The sequence below is a fragment of the Diabrotica virgifera genome, chromosome 3 (assembly GCF_917563875.1).
Source record: "Diabrotica virgifera virgifera chromosome 3, PGI_DIABVI_V3a".
Classification (NCBI taxonomy): Eukaryota; Metazoa; Arthropoda; class Insecta; order Coleoptera; family Chrysomelidae; genus Diabrotica; species Diabrotica virgifera.
In genome coordinates, this window is record NC_065445.1 from 169,800,354 (window position 1) to 169,821,590 (window position 21,237).

Genomic DNA, 21,237 nt, shown 5'->3' on the forward strand with positions numbered 1-21,237 from the left:
AATTTATTAACTAGTACGAGATCTGGTCTATTATGTGTCACTGTTTGGTCTATGAGCACAGTGCGGTCCCAGTATAGCTTGTAGTTGCCATCCTCAAGCATACTCTCGGGGACGTATTGATAATACGGGAGATGGTCCGTTTGGAGAAGTCCCAGCTTGATAGCTATCTCTTGATGAAGGATTTTTCCCACTGCGTCATGCCGTTCCTTGTATTCAGTTGCAGCAAATGCCTGGCAGCCCCCTGTAAGATGTTGGATGGTTTCTTGGGCTTGACATCCATATCGGCATCCGTCCTTTTGAACCTGAAGGTCTTTGATGATATATGTCAGGTAATTTCTGGTTGGTATAACCTGATCCTGAATGGCCAGTAATGAACTCTCCGTTTCAGAGAACATCTTTCCTGATGTCAACCAATAGTTCGACGCTGTATTGTCGACGTAGTCTTGGCTGACCTCATTGGGATGTCGCCCGTGCAGAGGTTTACCCATCCAGGTGCGATTTTTTCGTCTTTAGTGAGGTGGTTTATGCGCATTTCTGGTTCCCTCAGTTTGATCGGTGTTGTGTCATCTACTGCGCAACAAATAGCGCGATGTAGACTAGATGTCTCAGCTTGCATCTGAAAATAAGTTCTTAAATTAGCAATCAGTCTATTTAATTGCTCACCTATATCCATAAGTCCTCTTCCTCCTAGATTACGTGGTAATGTCGTTCTTTCTACTGCACTTTTAGGATGGTGTTTTTGTGCCTTTGTGAGGTGTGTTCGTACTTTTCGCTGAAGATTTTCTATATTTGTTTTTGCCCACTTAACAATACCAAATGAATAGCTAAGCGCGGAACAAGCGTAGGTGTTTAGTGCCTTAAACAAATTTTTACTGTTAAGCTATGAACGAAGCAGCTGTTTTATCCTTCGTATAAACTCAGTAGTTTTTTCAGTTTTCATTTGCTTATGGTCAATTTTCCGCGCCTGCTTTACTCCAAGATATTTGTATATATCGTTTTCACCCATGGCGTCGATGTTCTGGCCATTTTGCATATTGAATCCACCGGACTGTATCTTTCCTCTGACTATATTTAAAACGCGGAACTTGTCTAGTCCAAAGTGCATATTAATATCATTAGAGAATGTTTCTACCGTTTTAGCATCTGTTCTATATTGTCTTTTAAATTGTCATTGACAATTTTATTTTTGTAACTTGTGAATCCTGATAGACAAGACGAAAATGGCGGGTTCGTTGGGAAAAATATTCCCATGAGATTTTTTTGCATAATCACATTCGTGAGACACCTCAGAACAAGGTTCAAGAAGTCGCCCACGCGAAAAGTGGTCCAAATTTTTTTAACAATTTTTTTTAATCAAATTGCGAATATCTGTATTTTGACCCCACATTTTTTTTTAGATTTCTTGGACCATTCTGGACCAAAAAAGTCTGTCATATTTTTTCTCTAAAGTTGATCGTTTTCGAGTTGTAAGCAATTTAAAATTTGAAAAACGTGAAAATGGCCATTTTCAAGGCTTAATAACTCGGTAAAAATTATTATTGTGAAAGTCAGAAAGTGACTAAATCAAAGTTTAAACCCACAAGATCATGAAGAAATTTTTGTCATTATTTTATTACTAAGCTGATATTTTTAAGCAATAATAATGAGCGCCATGCACGTGTTAGACGGCCATAAATGCTGAGTGCGAGAGAGATGCCATTCCGCAGTTCACTTGTGCATCTTACTCGCACTCACTTTTTTACAGCCGCGTCAATACGATCTAACCGCTTGTTGTTATTAATTAGAAATAACAGCTAAGTAATAAATTAGTGACACATATTTCTTTAGGATCATGTAGCGGGGGCATTAAACTTTGATATAGTCACTTTCTGACTTTCATAGTAATAATTTTTAACTGAGTTATTAAGCCTAGAAAATGGCAATTTTCGCGTTTTTCAAAATTTAAATTGCTTATTACTCGAAAAAGATCAACTTAACAGAAAAATTATAAGAGACCTTTTTTGTCCAGAATGGTCAAAAAAATCTAAAAAAGATTTGTCCGGGCCAAAAATAATGATTTTTGCAATTTGATTAAAAAAAATTGTTAAAAAAAATTTGGACCACTTTTCGAGTGGGCGACTTCTTGAACCTTATTCTGGGGTGTCTCACGAATGTGATTATGCAAAAAAATCTCATGGGAATATTTTTCCCAACGAACCCGCCGTTTTCGCTTTGTCTATGAGAATAAAGCTTTTTTTCTATTTCTAATCTATTTCTATGTATACCAGCAAGTAATGTGTTACTAAATGGGAAAACGATATTTAATAAAATAAAACAATAGTAAAAGTTATGTTGTATTGTCTGATGATCCATAAATGTTCTGTTACAGATGTCCTATAATAAAGCACCTACCGAATCCAGCAAAAGTATAATCGATAAAAAAAATGAATTAAAGATGGGAAGTCTGACAAGCAGAAGTGATAAAGAATATGAAACGACGTATCAGTCTTTGAAAAAACTAAACTCGAATTCGGAAAATTACAATATTGCTTCGAAAATCCTTTTAAAAAATGGTACGTATCTTTCAATCTTAAGGTTTTCTCTTCATTAATAAGGTGTGGTTATTTTGTTTATATCTATAGCTTCTATTATAATATACATGTACTCACTTAGGCACACTTCCTTATATATTTCAAATATGATTACTTTTTGCGACCTGATTTATTTTGCGAGGGAAGCTTGAAAAAAAGCAAGAGATAATACAACAAGAATTTTGAACATGCGATGGTTAAAATGTACATAGTGGCTCGAGCAATCATATGAAATCTTTCTTCCTTCACCGAACGTTTCAAGCGGTGAAGGGAGAAAGATTCCATATGATTGCTCGAGCCACTATGTACATTTTAACCATCGCACGTTCAAAATTCTTATGTTTTGGGGCCACAGTAACGTTAACGTCTAATGCCCATTATCGCATTAATTAACACACCAAAAGTGATGGAATAAACTGCGCGTTAAGTGACTGGCCACACTTATTTTAGCGCGTAGTCAGCAGAAAACGCGTTTTTTAACCTTCGGAGTACGGAGATTATTTGACTTACTTAGATTACGACGATGGGTCAAGCGTGACCCATTCTCATTTTAATTATAAGGATGTTTTAAATAGTCAGTATTATTAAACAATATCTTTAATTCAACAAAAAACAAAGAAAATCCTAAATTATTGTATTTAAATTTTTTAAGATGGTTACTCATGGGCATATACTAGTTCGCTCCGCGGCGGCCAGATGTTAATACCTTACAGAAAACGGGCATGGGTAAATTTGCTCCGGCCATATATTTGAATACAGTGGAACCTCGATAAGTCGGATTAATCGAGACTGCGGCCGATCCGAGTTATCGAAAATCCGAGTTAACCGGAGAATATAGTAAAAAATAATAAAACACGTTATACTTACAGATAAACTACATTATAATTGCAAAAACATGAAGTACATAAAATATGCACCATATGTACATCTAAATTACGTACAGTTGTATACAGTATTGTTTATTTCTTGGTAAAAAACTTGGTCAAAGTAAAAAAATGTTTGTTTTGTCTGATTAAAATCGGTTCGGGTTAGCAGGACTTCCGGTTATCGGAGGCCGACTTATCGGGGTTCCACTGTACGTATACCCGTAAACAGAGACGGCTGCGATTTACGTGTACCTACAAACATATTGAAAATATTCTTCGAAATCCGAAGACCGGGTCAGGACTGACCCGGCATTATAGATGTTACGTAAAGGAAAAACTGTAATTTGCATGTTCACGAATTATATACGAAAAAATAGATTGAAACAAATAAGGAGAACTTACGATCAATCGGATTTGTAAACAAATTATTTCATAAGATATTAAGAAATAACTGAATTTCGGGTCACGCTTGACCCAGTCTTCGTACTCCGAAGGTTAATCCAATAATTTCAAGATGGAAGTCGAAGCTGCTACGCTGTTATATTTTATGAGTGCTAATTATTATTTTATAAATTTATTATTTTATTATTTATAGACTATGGCGCATCTGTAAAAATATTAGTACAATTGGATATTGAGAGGTGACTCATATTTTTTTTGCAGAAATTACTTAAAAATAACTCAAATAATAATATTTGAGTTATCCTCCCACTCAAAAAGGTCCGGAACATTGTTTAAATAATCAATATGTCAGAAAATGAAGGAACAATTCGATTTTTTTCCTCGTTTTTTGATTATAACTTTAAAATTATTCATTTCCGATAAAAGTTGCACTAATATGAAGGGTGTCGGGAGAAAATCATGGATGTCACCAATTGGGTGATATTTAGGTAAATACGTCATTCTCTAGATTTTAACGAATACTATCACATCATTACTTCAAATAGGTAGAAAACGTCGAATGTTCAGATATTTTAAGCCTTTTAAATTGACCATGTCATGAGAAAACGATAGGTATTTGTCCACGCGTAATTGGGTAAAAGCAATGATTGTCACCCATAATATTACTTGCCACGTCGGCACGCTGCGTAGTAAAATGTATATATTTCGGTTAATTTGTAATACACACGTGTTTAGATAGGTTAGTCGTTAGTTTGTTTACAAATTATAACAACAGAGCAGCAGATTGTTTTATAACTGCGAAAACTGTACAGTATTGTTTAGTGTGAGTTCAATATAATATTATCTCATAATGGCTAATAGTGAAAAGAGTGATGGAAAAAAGAAAAAAATGGGAAGGATGTACGAGGTTATGAAGAACATAATTAAAAATACGATTTTTTAACTAAAATGTTTTATTTTGTTTTAGATGAAAAGCAGAGAACAAAAAAGCAAAAACAAAACAGGAATAATCCTGTGACTAAACGCCTGTACTTGGTGACATCCATTGTTTTCTTCTTTAAAAATTGGACATTACGCGACTAATTTTTTATTTTCTTAAAAACAATTTAACTCTTATGCTTTGTTTAAATTAGTTTATATTATCAATACATTTTTCTATCATAACGTTTATCTTTAATACCTCCCAACTTATTTTTGTCGTAAATAGTCTTATAACTTTAAAATTCGTTTTTCTCAAAATCATTTCTTGGTGGCATCCATGATTTTCTCCCGACACCCTTCATATAAATCTTCCATCGTCGCTGGAAAAGATAATGTTGCCACAATTCCACACCATGAACACCACGATTTTTATGTGTTTTTTTGTCGGGGATCCCATAAGCAAGTTTCTGTTTCGAAAACTGTTAAAAATTCAAGTATTTTCTCGTTACTCCGCTCCATTTTCGTAGAATAGTATCTATGTAACCTATTTCACAAACCAACTTATACTCTACTGCGCTGCAAGCTAGAACTGTGAACAGTGCAAGTGTAGCCACAACAATGCGATAAGTAACGGAGTAACTCCTTTGAAGTGTCGAAAGAAACCGCCACCCGACCTACCGCCTAAGGCCGATGCCACATTATGCGTTTTGACCGGATGCGTTTCCGCCGCATCCGGTGAAAACGCATAGTGTGACAGATCGGTCCGGTTGCGTTGGAAACGGATGCGTTTTGAGTCATCGGTACGCGCTTACAAACTGCACCAGACTAAACGCATAGTGTGACAGGTCGGTCCGGTTGCGTTGGAAGCAGATTCGTTTTCACCGCATCCGGTCAAAACGCATAATGTGGCATCGGCCTAACGTTTAACGGCATTAATAATGGCATTAACAAATTAGCGCGCTAAGTCGTGGCTACACCTAACGCGTTAGTCAAATTACGCGTTAATTAACGGCATTAGACGTTACTGTGGCCCCAACATTAGTGTACGGGGTCCGGACAAATAATCCCCGGACAAATAATCCCGGACAAAAAATCCCCACAAAAAATCCCCACAAATAATCCCCACAAATAATCCCCGGACAAATAATCCTCGGACAAAACTCCCCACAACAAATCCCGGACAAAAAATCCCCACAAATTTTTTTGGACAAAAGATCCCCACAAAAAATCCCGGACAAAAATCCCCAAAATGTTTGCTGCCGAATAGTTCTCTAAAAGATTTCTCGTGAATGGTGGAAGATAAGGGGAATAGGCTAAGGCTGTGGGAATCATGTTGTAATTGGCTTAAATCTTTTGGTCACTCTGCTGTGAATAACTCTGTTCAAAACATTGTCTATTCGTGATGATAACTGCTGGTACTGAAAACGATAATCTTGATTATACTAACGCAAAAAATCCATTCCACGCATCACCAGGAAAGTTATACAAAGCTTTTAGATTATGTATTTTGATTTTTCTGCTGGTTTTGGGAATAACTTTAAGGGCGGTTTTCAAAAAACGTAATTGAGGATCTGTGTGCATCCATAAAAACTTATCCATAAATCAAACCAGACATAGCTGCTCTGCGAGAAGCCAGATGGGATAAGGTCTGTAGGGCGGCCTAGAGAAAGGTGGAAAGATGTAGTCAGAGAAGGTCTGGAGTAAATGGGAATGAAACAATGGGAAATAGTGGCACAGGACCGACAAACATGGAAGGAAATAGTAAACGCGGCCAAGACTCTAGAAGAGTTATAACGCCATTGATGATGATGATGACTAAATATTTTTGACGTTACATTTACAAAAAGAGACAGAATATTTTGCATTACAATCAAGATTATCGTTTTCAGGACCAGCAATTATTATCACCAATAGACAATAAGTACCTACAACATGATTCCCACAGCCTTAGCTTATTCCCCATATCTTTCACGATTATAGAAAAAACTCACAATTGGAATTCGAAATTTGGTAATCGAAATTACAATTCATGCTTAATTTTAATTGCTAATCATTATTTTCGTGCCGAAAATTGGTTTCATGGCGATTGCTATAACTCTCATACACTGAGGCTGAAAAACATTTGAGTCGATTGCATTCACGGGAAAACTTTTAAAGAACTATTCGGTAGCAAATATTTCTGGGGATTTTTTTCCGGGATTTTTTGTGGGGATATTTTGTCCAAAAAAATTTGTGGGAATTTTTTGTCCGGGATTTTTTGTGGGGATTTTTTGTCCCGGGATTATTTGTCCGGGGATTATTTGTGGGGATTTTCTTTGGGGATTTTTTGTCCGGAGATTTTTTTTCTGGGGATAATTTGTGAGGATTTTTTGTCCGGGCTTTGTCCAGGGATTTTTTGTCCTAGATTCTGTGAAACAAGCGAATCGGTTGAATCGATAGCGGTTTATATGTAGAGGAGCGATGCTGTATCTACACCGATCACGGAGCATCCACGTAATGGATACGTACCTTTATAGTCAAACCTCGGAGCTCCAGCGCTCCTAAGTTTAACTAGTCAATCCTCAGCTCTGATTTAGAATCTTAGCCAGTTAAGTTTTTCCTTCTTTTCGGCCTAAAGAATTTTTCTCAAACCTAGGGGAGACTAATTTAATCAGGCAAACATCGAAACTTATCATGAAATCAGGGTTTGATCAGTCAAACTCTAATCAGGTATTAAAAATTAATAATTCGTTAGAATAGCTTGAACAAATGGTAATTTTTTAATTTTAACTAAAACAAAAAATTTATCTTTATTCTGATATGGTGAGGTATTATGACAATAATTATAATAATTATTATCGATTTATAGTAATTATCGATTTATAACAATTATCGATTTATGATAATTTTTCGAGGAATCAATTAAAAAAATTCAAAGAGAATTTTCTTAATTCCGAAAATGTGCTCGACGTTCAGCTGTGCCTAAGATAAATCAGTGAAAAAGATTCTAAATTTGGGATAAAAGTCTTTGTAAAATGCTACTGCTACTAGGTATATTTTTTACAGTTTAAGAACAAAGCTCTAAAATAATAATCGATTAGGCAACACCACATCAACGACCGTCTCTCTCGTTTCTCTTGCTGGCGGTGTCAGATAAATGTAGGTACCTACCTATTGTATTGAAAGTTTCAAAATTTAACAATTAGTTGAACATTAATAATAACAAAAAATCATTTTGGTTGTAGACTCAGAGGCAATCCAAGCTGTCCCAAAATCAAAAAACAATAAATTTAAAGTGCCTAATGTTAACCTAGATGCATGGGTGTGTACTTTGCAACCGATGACAAGTTTCAGAAGCATGGAAAAAACTAAAAATAAAAATACTATTAAATTGGTAACAGAAAATGCAGGGCAGCAGAATATTGAATCATCAACAAAACACTTAGATTTTAAAGATCAGGGGAAATTTACGAATAAAGAAAAGCATAAACTGGCTCAAGTTAAACTACTTCTAACAAATATAGCTTCCAATTCGCTAGAAAAAAGTATCAACACGAAAAATGCCTATGGCAGAAGATCACATAAGCCAATTGAAATAAACAGTAAAAATTCTTCTGATATAAAAGCTAATCAAATTTTCAAAGGAAATAAAGTTCCTCCGAATATTGATAACACCCAAAAAACAAAAGAAAATGATTTTAAACCTCTAAAAGAATATATCGATGTCAATAAGGTGACAAGCTATCATCTTGAAGATGACAACGAAGTTAGGTTTTTAACTAATTTGCAAAGGGAAAAAACTTGTATACAAGAAATTGAATTTTTAAAAGATACTTCTTACGGCAATACCACTAGCAAAGATGATATTGAAACAAACCAGATATTTTACAAAAATTTTGACAAGACAAAAGTTATATATGACGTTCTAAAAGAAAATGCAAAAGTGGATTACTTCAAACAACACCGTAATACTGCAGGAAATTCAGAAAAAAAATCATTTCATACTGTTAAAAAAGTAGGTAAAGAAACTGTTATAATTCCTATGAAAGATAAAACTATTCAAAAGCCCATATATGCAAGAAAATTAAATTTTCACGAAAGGTCATTTTCCAGTAGTAAATTAAGAGGGAAAGACTTTTCTAAGGACGACAAACAAACTCGTACTAAATATAAGCAAAAGCCTAGCTCATATATGGAACTTGCTTTGCTAAAGGACAGTTCAAATCGAGAAAAGCATGTCTACAATGATACTAATACCATTTTACACCCAAAGGTAAATGTCAAACAAGATGAAAACATACTAAACACAGATAATGAAATAAATAAAATTTTAGCGTCTAAGGATTTTGTTTTAGAAAATGGCAAAATGATATTTAAAATACCGAAAGTTAGGCCCAAATTAAGTACACCAGAGATTGGAGAATTATACACCGAAACACTAGATAATAGTGAAAATGCTTCTAATATGGTAAATTCTGCAGAAAGATCTTCGATGGAGAAAGAACCACGACCAAAATCTATCGTACAAGAGGATATCTCGACAAAGGTTTTAAAAATTTCTAAACCTGTTATTAAGATTAGTCTTCCTGATTTAATTCCTCGTAACCATTGGTCCTTATTAAATAAACAAAAGAAACACAAGTTGTACAATCCAATTAAAATAAAAGAGCTGGAAGCTAAGAAGATATCTGCTAGAGATGTTTGTCAAATTGACGCTGTGAACAAAAATACGGCAAAAAAACCTTCAATAAAGGTAGAACCACAATCTAGATCTAGTAATAAAGATTATACTATCGAACATATTTTACGTAAACCTAAAATTATAATCAAGGTTTCCCATTTGGGTGAAAAACGGAAGTTGGGTGAACGTCCAATAATGATAAAAAAATTAGATCCTCAGAAAGAGTTAAAATCTGAGACAGACATTTGTAACAGTCTCACTTCTAATAACAAAATTTCAAAAATACCATTAATGGAGAAAGCAATAAATCACATCAAACAATACGATGACACAAAAGTTTCAGGAAAATCTTCACCTCTTCCTAAAACGCAGCTACCTAATTTATGTAAAAAAGATAAGTTACACCCAGATCTGATTAATCAAAAAATGATGGATCCAAAGAATCGATTGAAATCCTATATAGATACTTGTCAAAGTATTAATCTAGACGGAAATAAAGTGGAAAGACCGTCTATACGAAAAGAACCACCTCCTTCAAATAAAAAAGAAGATAAGGATAAGAAGAATCCAAGAAAGCCTAAACCAGCTATCAGATTTCCTCCATCAAGTAATCAAGAAAAACCCAAACTCTACGACGACTCAATAAAGTCAAAAGAACTTAGTACCGAGAAAGGATTAAAGTTTGATACAGATATTGGTCAAAGCGATACTGATAAAGAAAACAAAACAGATAAAAAAGTAACAAATAACGATAACATATTAAGAGGAAGACTTAAGTACTTAATTGCCTACGTTAAAGAACTTCAAAATAAAAATGACAATAGTAACTTAATAAAACAAGCAGGGGAAACAGATAAAATAAGTACAAGGCCAAAGAAATGTCAACAGTTACCCCACCAAGTTTTTGGTTCAAATAAAAATAAAGACCATGAAAATGATATAAAAGAAAACGATGGATCTAAAACAATCTCCGAGCAACTCAAGAAGGTTTTAAAATTAAATTCCGATGAACTCAGCGTCGAAAATATAAAGGTAAGTTCTACTTGTCAAAGATTTTCTAATTCTACCATCGACCATCAAGATTCCTTATTTCGACCATCAAGACAATAGTTTATAACTTATTTTACCTTATCTCACTTTTTCTATCAATGTTAAAGAAGAGGTGATGGCTTTTCTTTATTATCATCTGTTCATAGAGTCCATTTTGGTTTGGTTCTAGGTAATCAAGCTTTTAGGCACTTAGTTATTTCATGTTTCCTTGGCCTACTTATTCCTTTTTGGCTTATAACTTACTTTTCTTCGTATCCGATTTTTGTTCTCAAAAAACTTTATATTATGTTTCTTTGAGTGCCTATAGACTTTTACAGTACTTTTTAGGGGAAAAATATTATTTTAAGACATAATCACTTTGAAAAAACCGTCAATTTTTAGGATTCTTCTAGATTATGTTAAGTCGTGTAAATTTAAACTTTAGATTAGGTCTAGCTTTGCTACCTTTGCCTTATCCCGGGTTAATAATATCCCGTATCCCTACTTAGTCTGTGATAATTCACCCTGAGCGACCCCTGGGTGCGAGAAGTTTTTTCCCCTCCCTACCATTGATTGTTCGATTTGATTCGTAATGGTCTTGATGTATGGTAGGTTTGGTTAGGCGTTGATTTTAAGAAGTGTTGCTGGCTAGGTTGGCGCAGTTCCCAAAGGCAATAAAAGAAAAAAAAACATAATCACTAGCAGAATCTTGCAGAAACTAATACATCGGTAGTGTTTATAGTCCTCACGGCACCTTTGAATACAGTGTTCAAACAAGGACTTTGCACAAGGTGTTAGAAATAATTTCATGCTAATTAACTGCTCCAATAAATAAGCAGGTGCTGTATATAAGGAGATTCCAAGTTGCCCTCTTTTTCCTCTGGAGCGACAGCCAAGTCGGACCCTAGCCCCCTTCAGCATCTGCATCCATGTATCCATGTATCTGCAACCCTCTCAGTTATTAACCATCAATATCTCTTTAATATTGGTTCTCACCTCGTATGCTGACTTCTTCTTTGATATTCCTACTAGCCGACGTACCACAATAGTTTCGATATGCATTCTACTAGATGTTCTGCCTAGAACATCCAGTCTTATAAGGTGACGTGCCCAGCACAATCTGTGTATTTTTGCACAATTTGCTATAGAGGATTATTTGTAATATTAATATAACTCGTGGTTGAACTTTATTCTTTACATGTCATTGTCGTAGATTGGTCCCATTATCCTTGGTCTCAATATCTATCTTTGTTGTTATGGGTTAGCGAATCGAGTTGTTACCCCTAACAAATTGATTCTAAGGCTGTTATGGGTAACAAAATAAGTAAAGAAATGCTACTGAACATGAACATGAACTGAACATGTTTTCGCATGACTCCATTTTTTTATAGCTCGAAGACATGGACGACGAAAGAGAGCAAGATAACATCCCAACAGAGGAAGAAGTCATCAAAGCAATACAAAAATTGAAAAAAAAAACAATGATCATGGATCAGATGCCATACCTTCTGAACTTTTAAAACATGGCTCAAAAAAATCTGACCTGTAGTAAAAGTAGGCTGGTAGAACTGATTTGAAACTACCAGAAGACTGGAACGTATGCATAATTGTTCCTATTCAAAAGAAAGGAGACCACACAGTTTGTGATAACTGCATAGGTATTACCCTGCTAAACGTGACCTACAAAATATTGGCCTACATTCTTTCCGATCGACTGTCGGGATATTGTGAAAGCATAACAGGCAAATACCAGTGTGGGTTTCGCAAAGAAAAGTCTACTATCCATCAATTATTCCTTCTAAGACAAGATTTAGAAAAAACTTATGAGTATGGAATTGACATTCACCATTGGTTTGTAAATTTTAGATATGCCTATGACAGTACAGACAGAAACGCACTAAATAAAGCCATGCTAGCAATTAATATCCAAATACACTTAGTGAGATTGGTGAAAGCAACTTTCTCAATAGTTGAGTGTAAGGTTAGAGTGCAGAATGGAATATCAAGAACTTTCCAGACACAAACAGGACTTTGACAGGGAAATAGTATATCATGCTTTCTATTCAACATTGCCCTAGTGAAAGCTATTAGCGAATCTGGAATAACAACAAGAGTAACCATTATTAATAGGAGTATGCAAATACTACCGTAGGTATGCAGAGATGACATCGATATCATAGCAAGAAGAAAGGCGGACCTGGTTCAATCGTTCACGGCATTGGAAGCAGCAGCAAAAAAAATATGGGGAAAAGGTCTCAAATAATAAACAAGTAGCAGAACTTGAAGATCTAACGGTTGAAATAAATATACTGTTGAAGGAGTAAGCGAGTTCGTAAATATAGGCTCACAAATCAACCAAAGTAATACAATAACTCTTTTACAAACGTAAATAGGGTAGAAGGCACTTATGGAATAAAATTATTTCTGTCCTTGTTTTAACGAATTAAAAAAAAAACGCTAAGACCCGTCCATTTTTAAATATAAATATACGCTTTTTAAACCTAAATTTGATTGTACGGGGTGATTCACGCAAGTTTAGCATAGTCCATAAGCTTTATGTTTAATGGAACACCCTATATATTTTTATATTTTTAAAAGCTGCTTAACAACCTGATTTCATCGAACTACATTATGTATGGTATATTATGAATAATACAGGGTGAAATTTTGAAACTATAGTGTGTGGAAACCACTTATGGAATACAATTGTTTGTGTCCTTATTTTAAAAAATTATAAAAAACTCTAAGATATATCAACTTTTAAATTCAAATATGCACTGTTTAAACATAAATCTAATTATACAGGGTGACTCACGCAAGTCTAGCATAGTCCATGATCTTTAATTTTAATGAAACACCCTGTATATTTTTATATTTTTAGAATCTGCTAAACAACGTGACATCAAAAAAGTGTATTATGTAGGACCTATTATGAATAATACAAGGTGAAATTTTGATAATTTTTGTCAAGATATTGAAAACCTATATAAAATTTTGAAATTAATAATTTATCATACTTTAAATAATGGTGTTATTTTTAAATTAGCTAAATAAAGACATACACTTTCTAAACTAAAAGTATAAATCTATTTGGTTTTGTATTTAAGGTCTTGACGAAATTTATAAATAATTTCAAAATTTCACCTTGTATTATCCATAATGGACCCTGCATAATACACTTTTTTGAGATGAGGTTATAAGGTGGCTTCTAAGAAAATAAAAATATACAGGGTGATCCATTAAAACTAAAGATCATGGACTATGCTGTACTTGCGTGAATCACCCTGTATATTTAAATTTATGTTTGTTAACCGCTCTGTTGAATTTAAAAGTAGACGTGTCCCAGCATTTTTTATAATTTTCTAAAATAAGGACACAAGCAATTTTATTCCAAAAGTGGTTTCCATACTTTAAAATTTCAAAATTTTACCCTGTATTATTCATAATACACTCTACATGATATAGTTCGTTGAAATTAGATGGTCAAGCAGCTTTTAAAAATATAAAAATATACAGGGTGCTCCATTAAAAATAAAGCTTATGGACTCTGCTGGACTTGCACCGGTTGAAGACCCACCGTGGGTTGTAGAGCCAATGGTTATGATGATTAGTTCTCGTCAGTATTGTTATGCTAACAATATAACATTTGCGACTTGACATAAATTTATGGAAGTCTCAGAAAAAACTTTAAAATTAGATTTAAGTTATGAAAGAGCATGTTAAAAAGTGGAGACTGTGTCCTAAAAGTGCTAGCAAAACTGAGGTATGCTGTAACATCCTAAACACCTAAGAATTACATGGGTAATTACAATAGTTACAGTGACAATACTTTTTCGTGTCTTCCAGAGAAATCGAAATATTTTCATCAAATCCAATATCTTTACTCCTGACCTCCGGAGGGAGTTTAGTGGTCGACGTGATGTCGTGTATTGTCCGTCTCCAAAGATTTCTGTCTCTGGTCATTGTTTTAAACTCATGCATAGGTCTTTTGCGTATTCCTGCAATTTGATCGATCCTTCTTGTTGGGGATCTTCCTCGTGATCTTCAGACTTCCACCTTTCCTTGTATAATAAGTCTTTCCATGTTTTCTGTGTTTACTCTCATAACATGTCCAAAGTACTTTAATTGTTGAAGATGACCTTTACTGGATACTCGTTGGTTAACTTTAAGCTCTCTTAAAATTGAATTATTTGCCCTGCAGTTGGTCCAAGGAATTCGTAACATTCGTCTCCAGCAGAACATTTTAGTGGCGTCTATCTTTCTACTTTCCGGTTGTCTCAGGGTCCAAAATTTTCATCCGTAGGTCAGTATTGATAATATTAAGCAGTTATTGATTCCAGATATAAGATATAAGTATTTTCTTACAACCTCAAACCGGTCAATTGTGGTAATGTGTGGATGATTTCCGGATTTTCCGGGACAAATTTCTCTGGAAATCAGTAAAAAATGGAATTCACGATTCCCGGGAATTCTTACAAATTTACCGGGATTTTTTAAATATTTTATTTTAAATTATGAGCGGAGATATTTATTAAGTACTAACTCAAAATGAATAAATGATTCTGACACAGTTATTATCTCTGTCTGCTTAATAATCATTTTAAATGATTCCTCTTAAAATATTTTTTATTTTTCAATTCTATTTTAAACCTTCCAATTTTGGAGTTAAATAAATCAGAATGTATCATATCATATCCGTCAGCATAAAAACATTCTTCTGTTTATGCGACGATCTGATTCATTTGGAAGTATCAAGAATTATAACATAAATATTTATTTTGAATTCAAATTATGCTTATGAAGAATTAGTACATAGGAAATTAATACGTTATTATACAGGGTGTTTCAATAATAATTATCCATATAGTAACTGGAGAAACCTTAGCACAAAATACGAAGATTTAACCTAAAACACTTAAATAAAATGTGGTTCTTTACTGAGTTACAGGGTGTTTTATATAAAAATTTAAAAACTATTTTTACTCAGCATTTTAAAACTGTTCGACGTATCTTTTTCATACTTGGCAGAAAGTGCTACTACTATACACCCTACTAAATTATGATAAACAAACGTTTCTAGCTCCTACCAGAGGCGTACCACAGGGGATAGTGAATGGTTGACCCTTCTCAAATTGTACGCCACTGGAGGAATTACTATTTTAGCACCATTTTTAGATTCTCCAATACTTTCTACGTAAATAATATTCTCTTCATTGGTAACGATAAAGTTATTAGTTTTCGAGATATTTGAAGTTAAATATGAAACGGCACTGTTATTTTGATTAATTTATGATATATGATTCATATGATTAAAATTTAAAAATTATTTGTACCCAGTACTTTAAAACTATTTGGCGTATCCTTATCATACTTAGCATAAAGTGTAGGCACTGTACACCCTACTAAATTAAGATAAATAAACGTTTCTAGCTACTACCAGAGGCGTACAACAGGGGATAGCGGCTGGTTGACCCTTCCCAAATTCTACGCAACTGACGAAATTGCTATTTTAGTGTAATTTTTTGATTTTCCAATACTTTTTATGTAAATAATATACTCTTCATTCGTAACGATAAATTGATTAGTTTTTGAGATATTTGGAATTAAAAATGAAGCGACACAATACATTAATCAAAATAACCGTGTCGTTTCATTTTTAACTTCAAAGATCTCGAAAACTAATGACTTTATCGTTACGAATGAAGAGTATATTATTTTCATAGAAAGTATTGGAGAATCCAAAAATTTAACTAAAATAGCAATTCTGCCAGTGGCGTAGAATTTGGAAAGGGTCAACCATTCACTTTCCCCCGTCGCACGCCTCTGGTAATAGCCAGAAACGTTTGTTTAACGTAATTTAGTAGTTTGTACAGTATCTATACTTTCTGCCAAGTATGAAAAGCATACGTCGAATAGTTTTAAAATGCTGAACAAAAATACTTTTTAAATTTTTAGATAAAACACCCTGTAACTCAGTAAGCAACCACATTTTATTTAAGTGTTTTAGGTTAAATCTTCGTATTTTGTGCTAAGGTTTCTCCAGTTACTATATGGACAATTATTAATGAAACACCCTGTATTGGCGCAAATTAGCTAACCGGACGTTTAAAAAAATACTCACTGCACTAAAAAGTATCAGACCTACATCAACAGCAAGCTTGTATTCAACTTCAGCAAATTTCTGTACAAAAAAGAGCCACCCTGAAAGGTCAAACACTCAACAATTTATGTTTTCTTAAAACATATTTCAATAATAAAAACAACCAAAATTCAGACTAAACACAAATTTATAATTTTTCTATTTTTAAAATTTCCTTTAAAATTTTGAAGTTCTCTAAACATTTTTAATTTGTAATCAAATTTATACGTTTTTATACTAATTGCATTGAAACATTAAAACAAAAACAGTTTCTTCTATTTATTTTTAAATTTCCCGATTCCCGGAAATTCTCGGGAAATCCAAATTACCGACTCCCGATTCCCGGGAAATCAAAAGGGGCCGGGAAAATGGAGCTCTAATTGTTATGTAGTCTATCCACTATTACAGGGGTGTCCAACTTGCAATGCCTCAAGGGCCAAAACTAAAACCTTTGATGTTGTCGCGGGCCATATAATAATTTTGTTACAAGTAATAACAAAATAAAGTGAGGTATAAAAATAATTAAAACAAAAGAGAGTATTATTTCTTTTATTGCTCAACAACTACATTTTTTTATAAACGGAAAATTGATTGATAACACTTTTCAATAATCAAGACAAATATTGCAAAAGCAACGAAAAAGATGTATCCAATTAGTGTGAGGACTGTGGTCGATCGGCTTCATCCACCAATGAAGAAATGTCCACCTCCAGTTCAGTTGTAGACAGTCTCATAAGATGACGTAAGGAAGAATCGGTAAGGTTGCTTCTGTTTTTGTTTTTTATGTATTTCATGGAGGAAAAGGCACTTTCACATGTATATGTGCTTCCGAACATTGACGTCATTTTCAGTCCAAAATCTCGCAGGTTTGGGAATTTCTCCTTTGACAGTAATTTGAAAAATTCAGGTACCTTTTCTTGTCTGGTGATTAGGAACATGTCTGCTTGAAGATCACACAACTCAAGCTGTAAGTTGGGTGGTTGATCATCAATGGTTGCTCCAAGAGGGTTATTATAAAGTAGTACACAGCTTTTGAGACTTTCAATTTCTTCAAATCTTGTATTGAATTCATCAATAACTTGTTCAATTTGTGAAATGCAGGATGCAAACTCAATATTTTCCTCACCGTTGAATTCTTCTGCTATTTGCAGACAGCTAGGGAAGTGTGTCAGGTTGTTCTTTTCCAAAGCACGTTTAAACACGTTCAGCTTATTCCGGAATCCGTTTATCATTCCGATCAAATCTGAAACCGTCTGGTTTCTTCCTTGAAGACTCAAGTTTAACATGTTAAGATGATTAGTCAGATCTGTTATAAAAGCTAACTGTCTTAAGAATTCTGGATCCTTAAACTTCTCTTCCAGTTCAGTTGTGTCAGTTGAAACGTATTTTTTGAGGAATGCAGGGATTTCCTTTCTTATGGCAAAAAATCGTTCCATGCACTTTCCTGCACTCAGCCACCTTACATGGTTGTACATTAGCAAGTCTCCATACTCAGCCTCTGTTTCCACTAAAAACTGCTTAAGTTGCCTGTGTAAAAGAGATCGATTTCCACCTCTAATCACATTTATAATCTTAATCACGGTTTGGAAAACTTGATCTTCCTTGACTGATTTTCCACATAAAGCTCCCTGATGTATAATACAATGAATTATTAGGCAAGTGACACCATTCTCTAGAAGCAGACCCAATAATCCAATTTTTTTACCTGTCATTGATGGGGCCCCGTCTGTTGCTATGGCTGAACATTTATCAAAGCCTCCAATTCTGTCAACTGTTTTCTTCACAGCCTCATAGATGTCTTTTCCTTTTGTTGTTCCATAAAGAGGACAAATATCAAATAACTCCTCTTTACTGGTAAAATCATCAAAAGTAGTGCGCACAAATATTAACAGCTGACTAACATCGGTTTGATCAGTGCTTTCATCCAAACAAAGTGAAAAATATTAACTTTTCTTAACCAGGCTAAGCATAGATTTTTCTACTTGCTCACCCATAGCAACAATCCTTCTTTGTATGGTTTGATGTGAAAGTGGCACTGATTCAAATTTCTCCGCCATTTTAGAATCACCGAAAGCTTTGGCCATTTCAACAGCACATTTGTTTATCAAATTGCCATCAGTGAAAGGTTTTTTTGCCTTTGCCAGCTCAAGCGACACGGCATAAGATGCATGCAAAGAATGCGTTTGAGAGTGTAATATTTTACTGAACATACCAGTTTGCTGTATAAGCTTTTTCTTCAAATCTGCAACTAGGGCACGCCGACTTTCATTTGTGTACGTAGCATACTTATTTTCATGCACTGTTGTGTAATGTCTTCTCACATTATATTCTTTAGGCACTGAAACGACATTCATGCACACTAAGCACTGCAACTTTCCATTATTGTTAGCAATCAAGTAATCACTCCCAACTTTCTGTGTAAATTCTGTTCTCACTATCAATTTTCCGTTTTACACTCATTATTGTATAAGAGGAATCAAGACAAAGAATTAATCAAGTTCACTGTTCACTAGCAACGTAATAGATTAGCCGACTAGCCTACGTGTCAGTAGCACACTCGCACGATGGCATGGCGGCTGGCGACGGATGGTAAGCAGTGGGAGGTGTGGCCTGCGTGAACTGTGATGCGCAGTAATCAGTGCAGTTCTCATAGTGGTGGAGGACGATTGTGTTCGTTACACGTCCGCGAAGCGGCACGCGGTACAGTACTTGTGATGTAAAAACACTGCTAAACCATAAAATATAAATTAAAAAATCTTTTTTCACAGTGGCAGCATTTAAAGAAAATATATGCTTTTCGAAAATCTTACGTGGGCCACAACAAATAGCCTATCGGGCCGGATGCGGCCCGCGGGCCGCCAGTTGGACAACCCTGCACTATTATGATCTTTGTCTTTGATATGTCAAATATTTGACTTTCGTTTTCGATCAATCGTATAAGATCAATCATCCCTGCTTGATTATTTGCAAGAAGGGCTGTGTCATTTGCGAAACGTAGGTTGTTTATTTTATGACCATTTATTGAGATGCCCTTTTCCCATTGTTCAAGCAAGTGCTCTTTTCATAATATAATATGCTCCCCATATGATTCAATAAAATTGTGTTTTGACTAGGAAAGTTTTGGGGTAGTTCTGATTTCTTTCAATATATATGGATTTTGGGCTGCTGAATCCGAATATGAGGTTTGCGGACAAAATTTCGTGACGGAACATTGAAAAAATCGCGAAAAAAGCGAAACATTTCTGCTTTTTCTCGCTTTTTTGCTTAAATCTCGAAAACTATCAACTTTTAGTAAATGAACTGTTAACATAGATTAAAGTACTTACACTTCTCTACAAATATCACTATTTACTTTTTTTTCAGACGAACCGTTCGGTCTAAAGTGCAAGTTGAAAATTACGAATTTTGAATGGTCTCTGCAAAACCCACTTTATTTTTTATTAGAATGCTGTCATTTGATAAATTTCTCCTAGTTTCTTATAAATACATAACACATTTCTCCTACTTATAAATAAATAAGAATTATTTCATTAATTCTTCTTTTTTTAATGACAGTAAGATTAATTAAGCTGTTAATAGCGTGAGGTCGTAACAATTACAATGATGTAAAAATGATTAACGCTTACTTGAAGAAAATTGAGGAGGATAGGGAGCAAGTTCAAAGAAGTTCTACTGCACCACCTTTTAATTTCAAAACTCAATGTTTTATGTGTGGTCTCGTCATACCACTTGAGTTTATAGAACAGCAAAGTAAAATGACAACCAACCGCAATATGGTGTATCAGGTTCGGGTTTTAAAATTTAAAGAAACTGCTATAAAACGAGCAAAAGAACGTGATGATCAGTATGGCAAAGCCATAATCAAACGCCTTTGGCTGTCTCAGACTTAGTAGCCTCTGATTGCCGGTATCATAGTTTATGCATGAGAAAACTGTACAATCGCCCAATCACTCAAAAAAAGATTAAAAAATCCGGTCCATTTGCCGATGATGTTGAAAGAGCAATGCAAGATGTTTACAATTATTTAGAGAATAGGGATGGGGAGTGCCAATTTTGGCTCGATGAGTTGATCGACCAAATCAAGGATAAATATCGTCCTGACAAAAAGACAGCCAAAGCTCATCTACTCAAAAAATACGGAAGCGATATAATTATTACCATGTCCCGAAACAAGAAGTCGGTCGTTTGTTTCAAAGACACAGGTTACACAATCTTGAACGACGCTTGGTACCAACAAGCGTTAAAAAATGAATGACTAGGGATTGTTCAGACGGCTGCTGCCATTATTGTTGAGGATGTCCGGAGCCAGGTTTATGAGACACAGGAATACCAACCACCGGATAAGTTTTTAGAAGGAAATGAAGAACTAATTCCTGAAACACTCACACTACGTACATTTATGGAAAAAGTTGTACTTCATAAAAAACGTGGGGAGGATGATAACTGGAAGAAGAAAAGCAACGTGCTTGCTCATAGTCTTGTAGCGGCGGTAAGGCCCAGATCATTCGTCACACCAGTCCTTGTAGGGTTGGCCGTGTTGCTCTAAAAAAAGTACGGATCAAGAAAATTGGTTAATGTAGTTTCCTCTTTGGGGTTTTGTTCATCCTATAAAGGAGCTATTTGTCTAAAAAAATCAGCAATCGCAGGTGA

General features: G+C 34.6%; 1 protein-coding gene across 2 annotated transcripts in view; it reads left to right on the forward strand.

Annotated features, from left to right (window-relative positions):
* Positions 1 to 21,237, forward strand: part of LOC114339110 (MATH and LRR domain-containing protein PFE0570w-like) — an 84,747-nt gene that overhangs the window by 26,456 nt on the left and 37,054 nt on the right. For both annotated transcript variants that reach the window (XM_028289739.2, XM_050645636.1), the window contains exons 4-5: positions 2,369 to 2,552; positions 7,984 to 10,451. In XM_028289739.2, the coding sequence (XP_028145540.1) occupies positions 2,369 to 2,552; positions 7,984 to 10,451 (2,652 nt within the window). The remainder of the gene's footprint in view (positions 1 to 2,368; positions 2,553 to 7,983; positions 10,452 to 21,237) is intronic.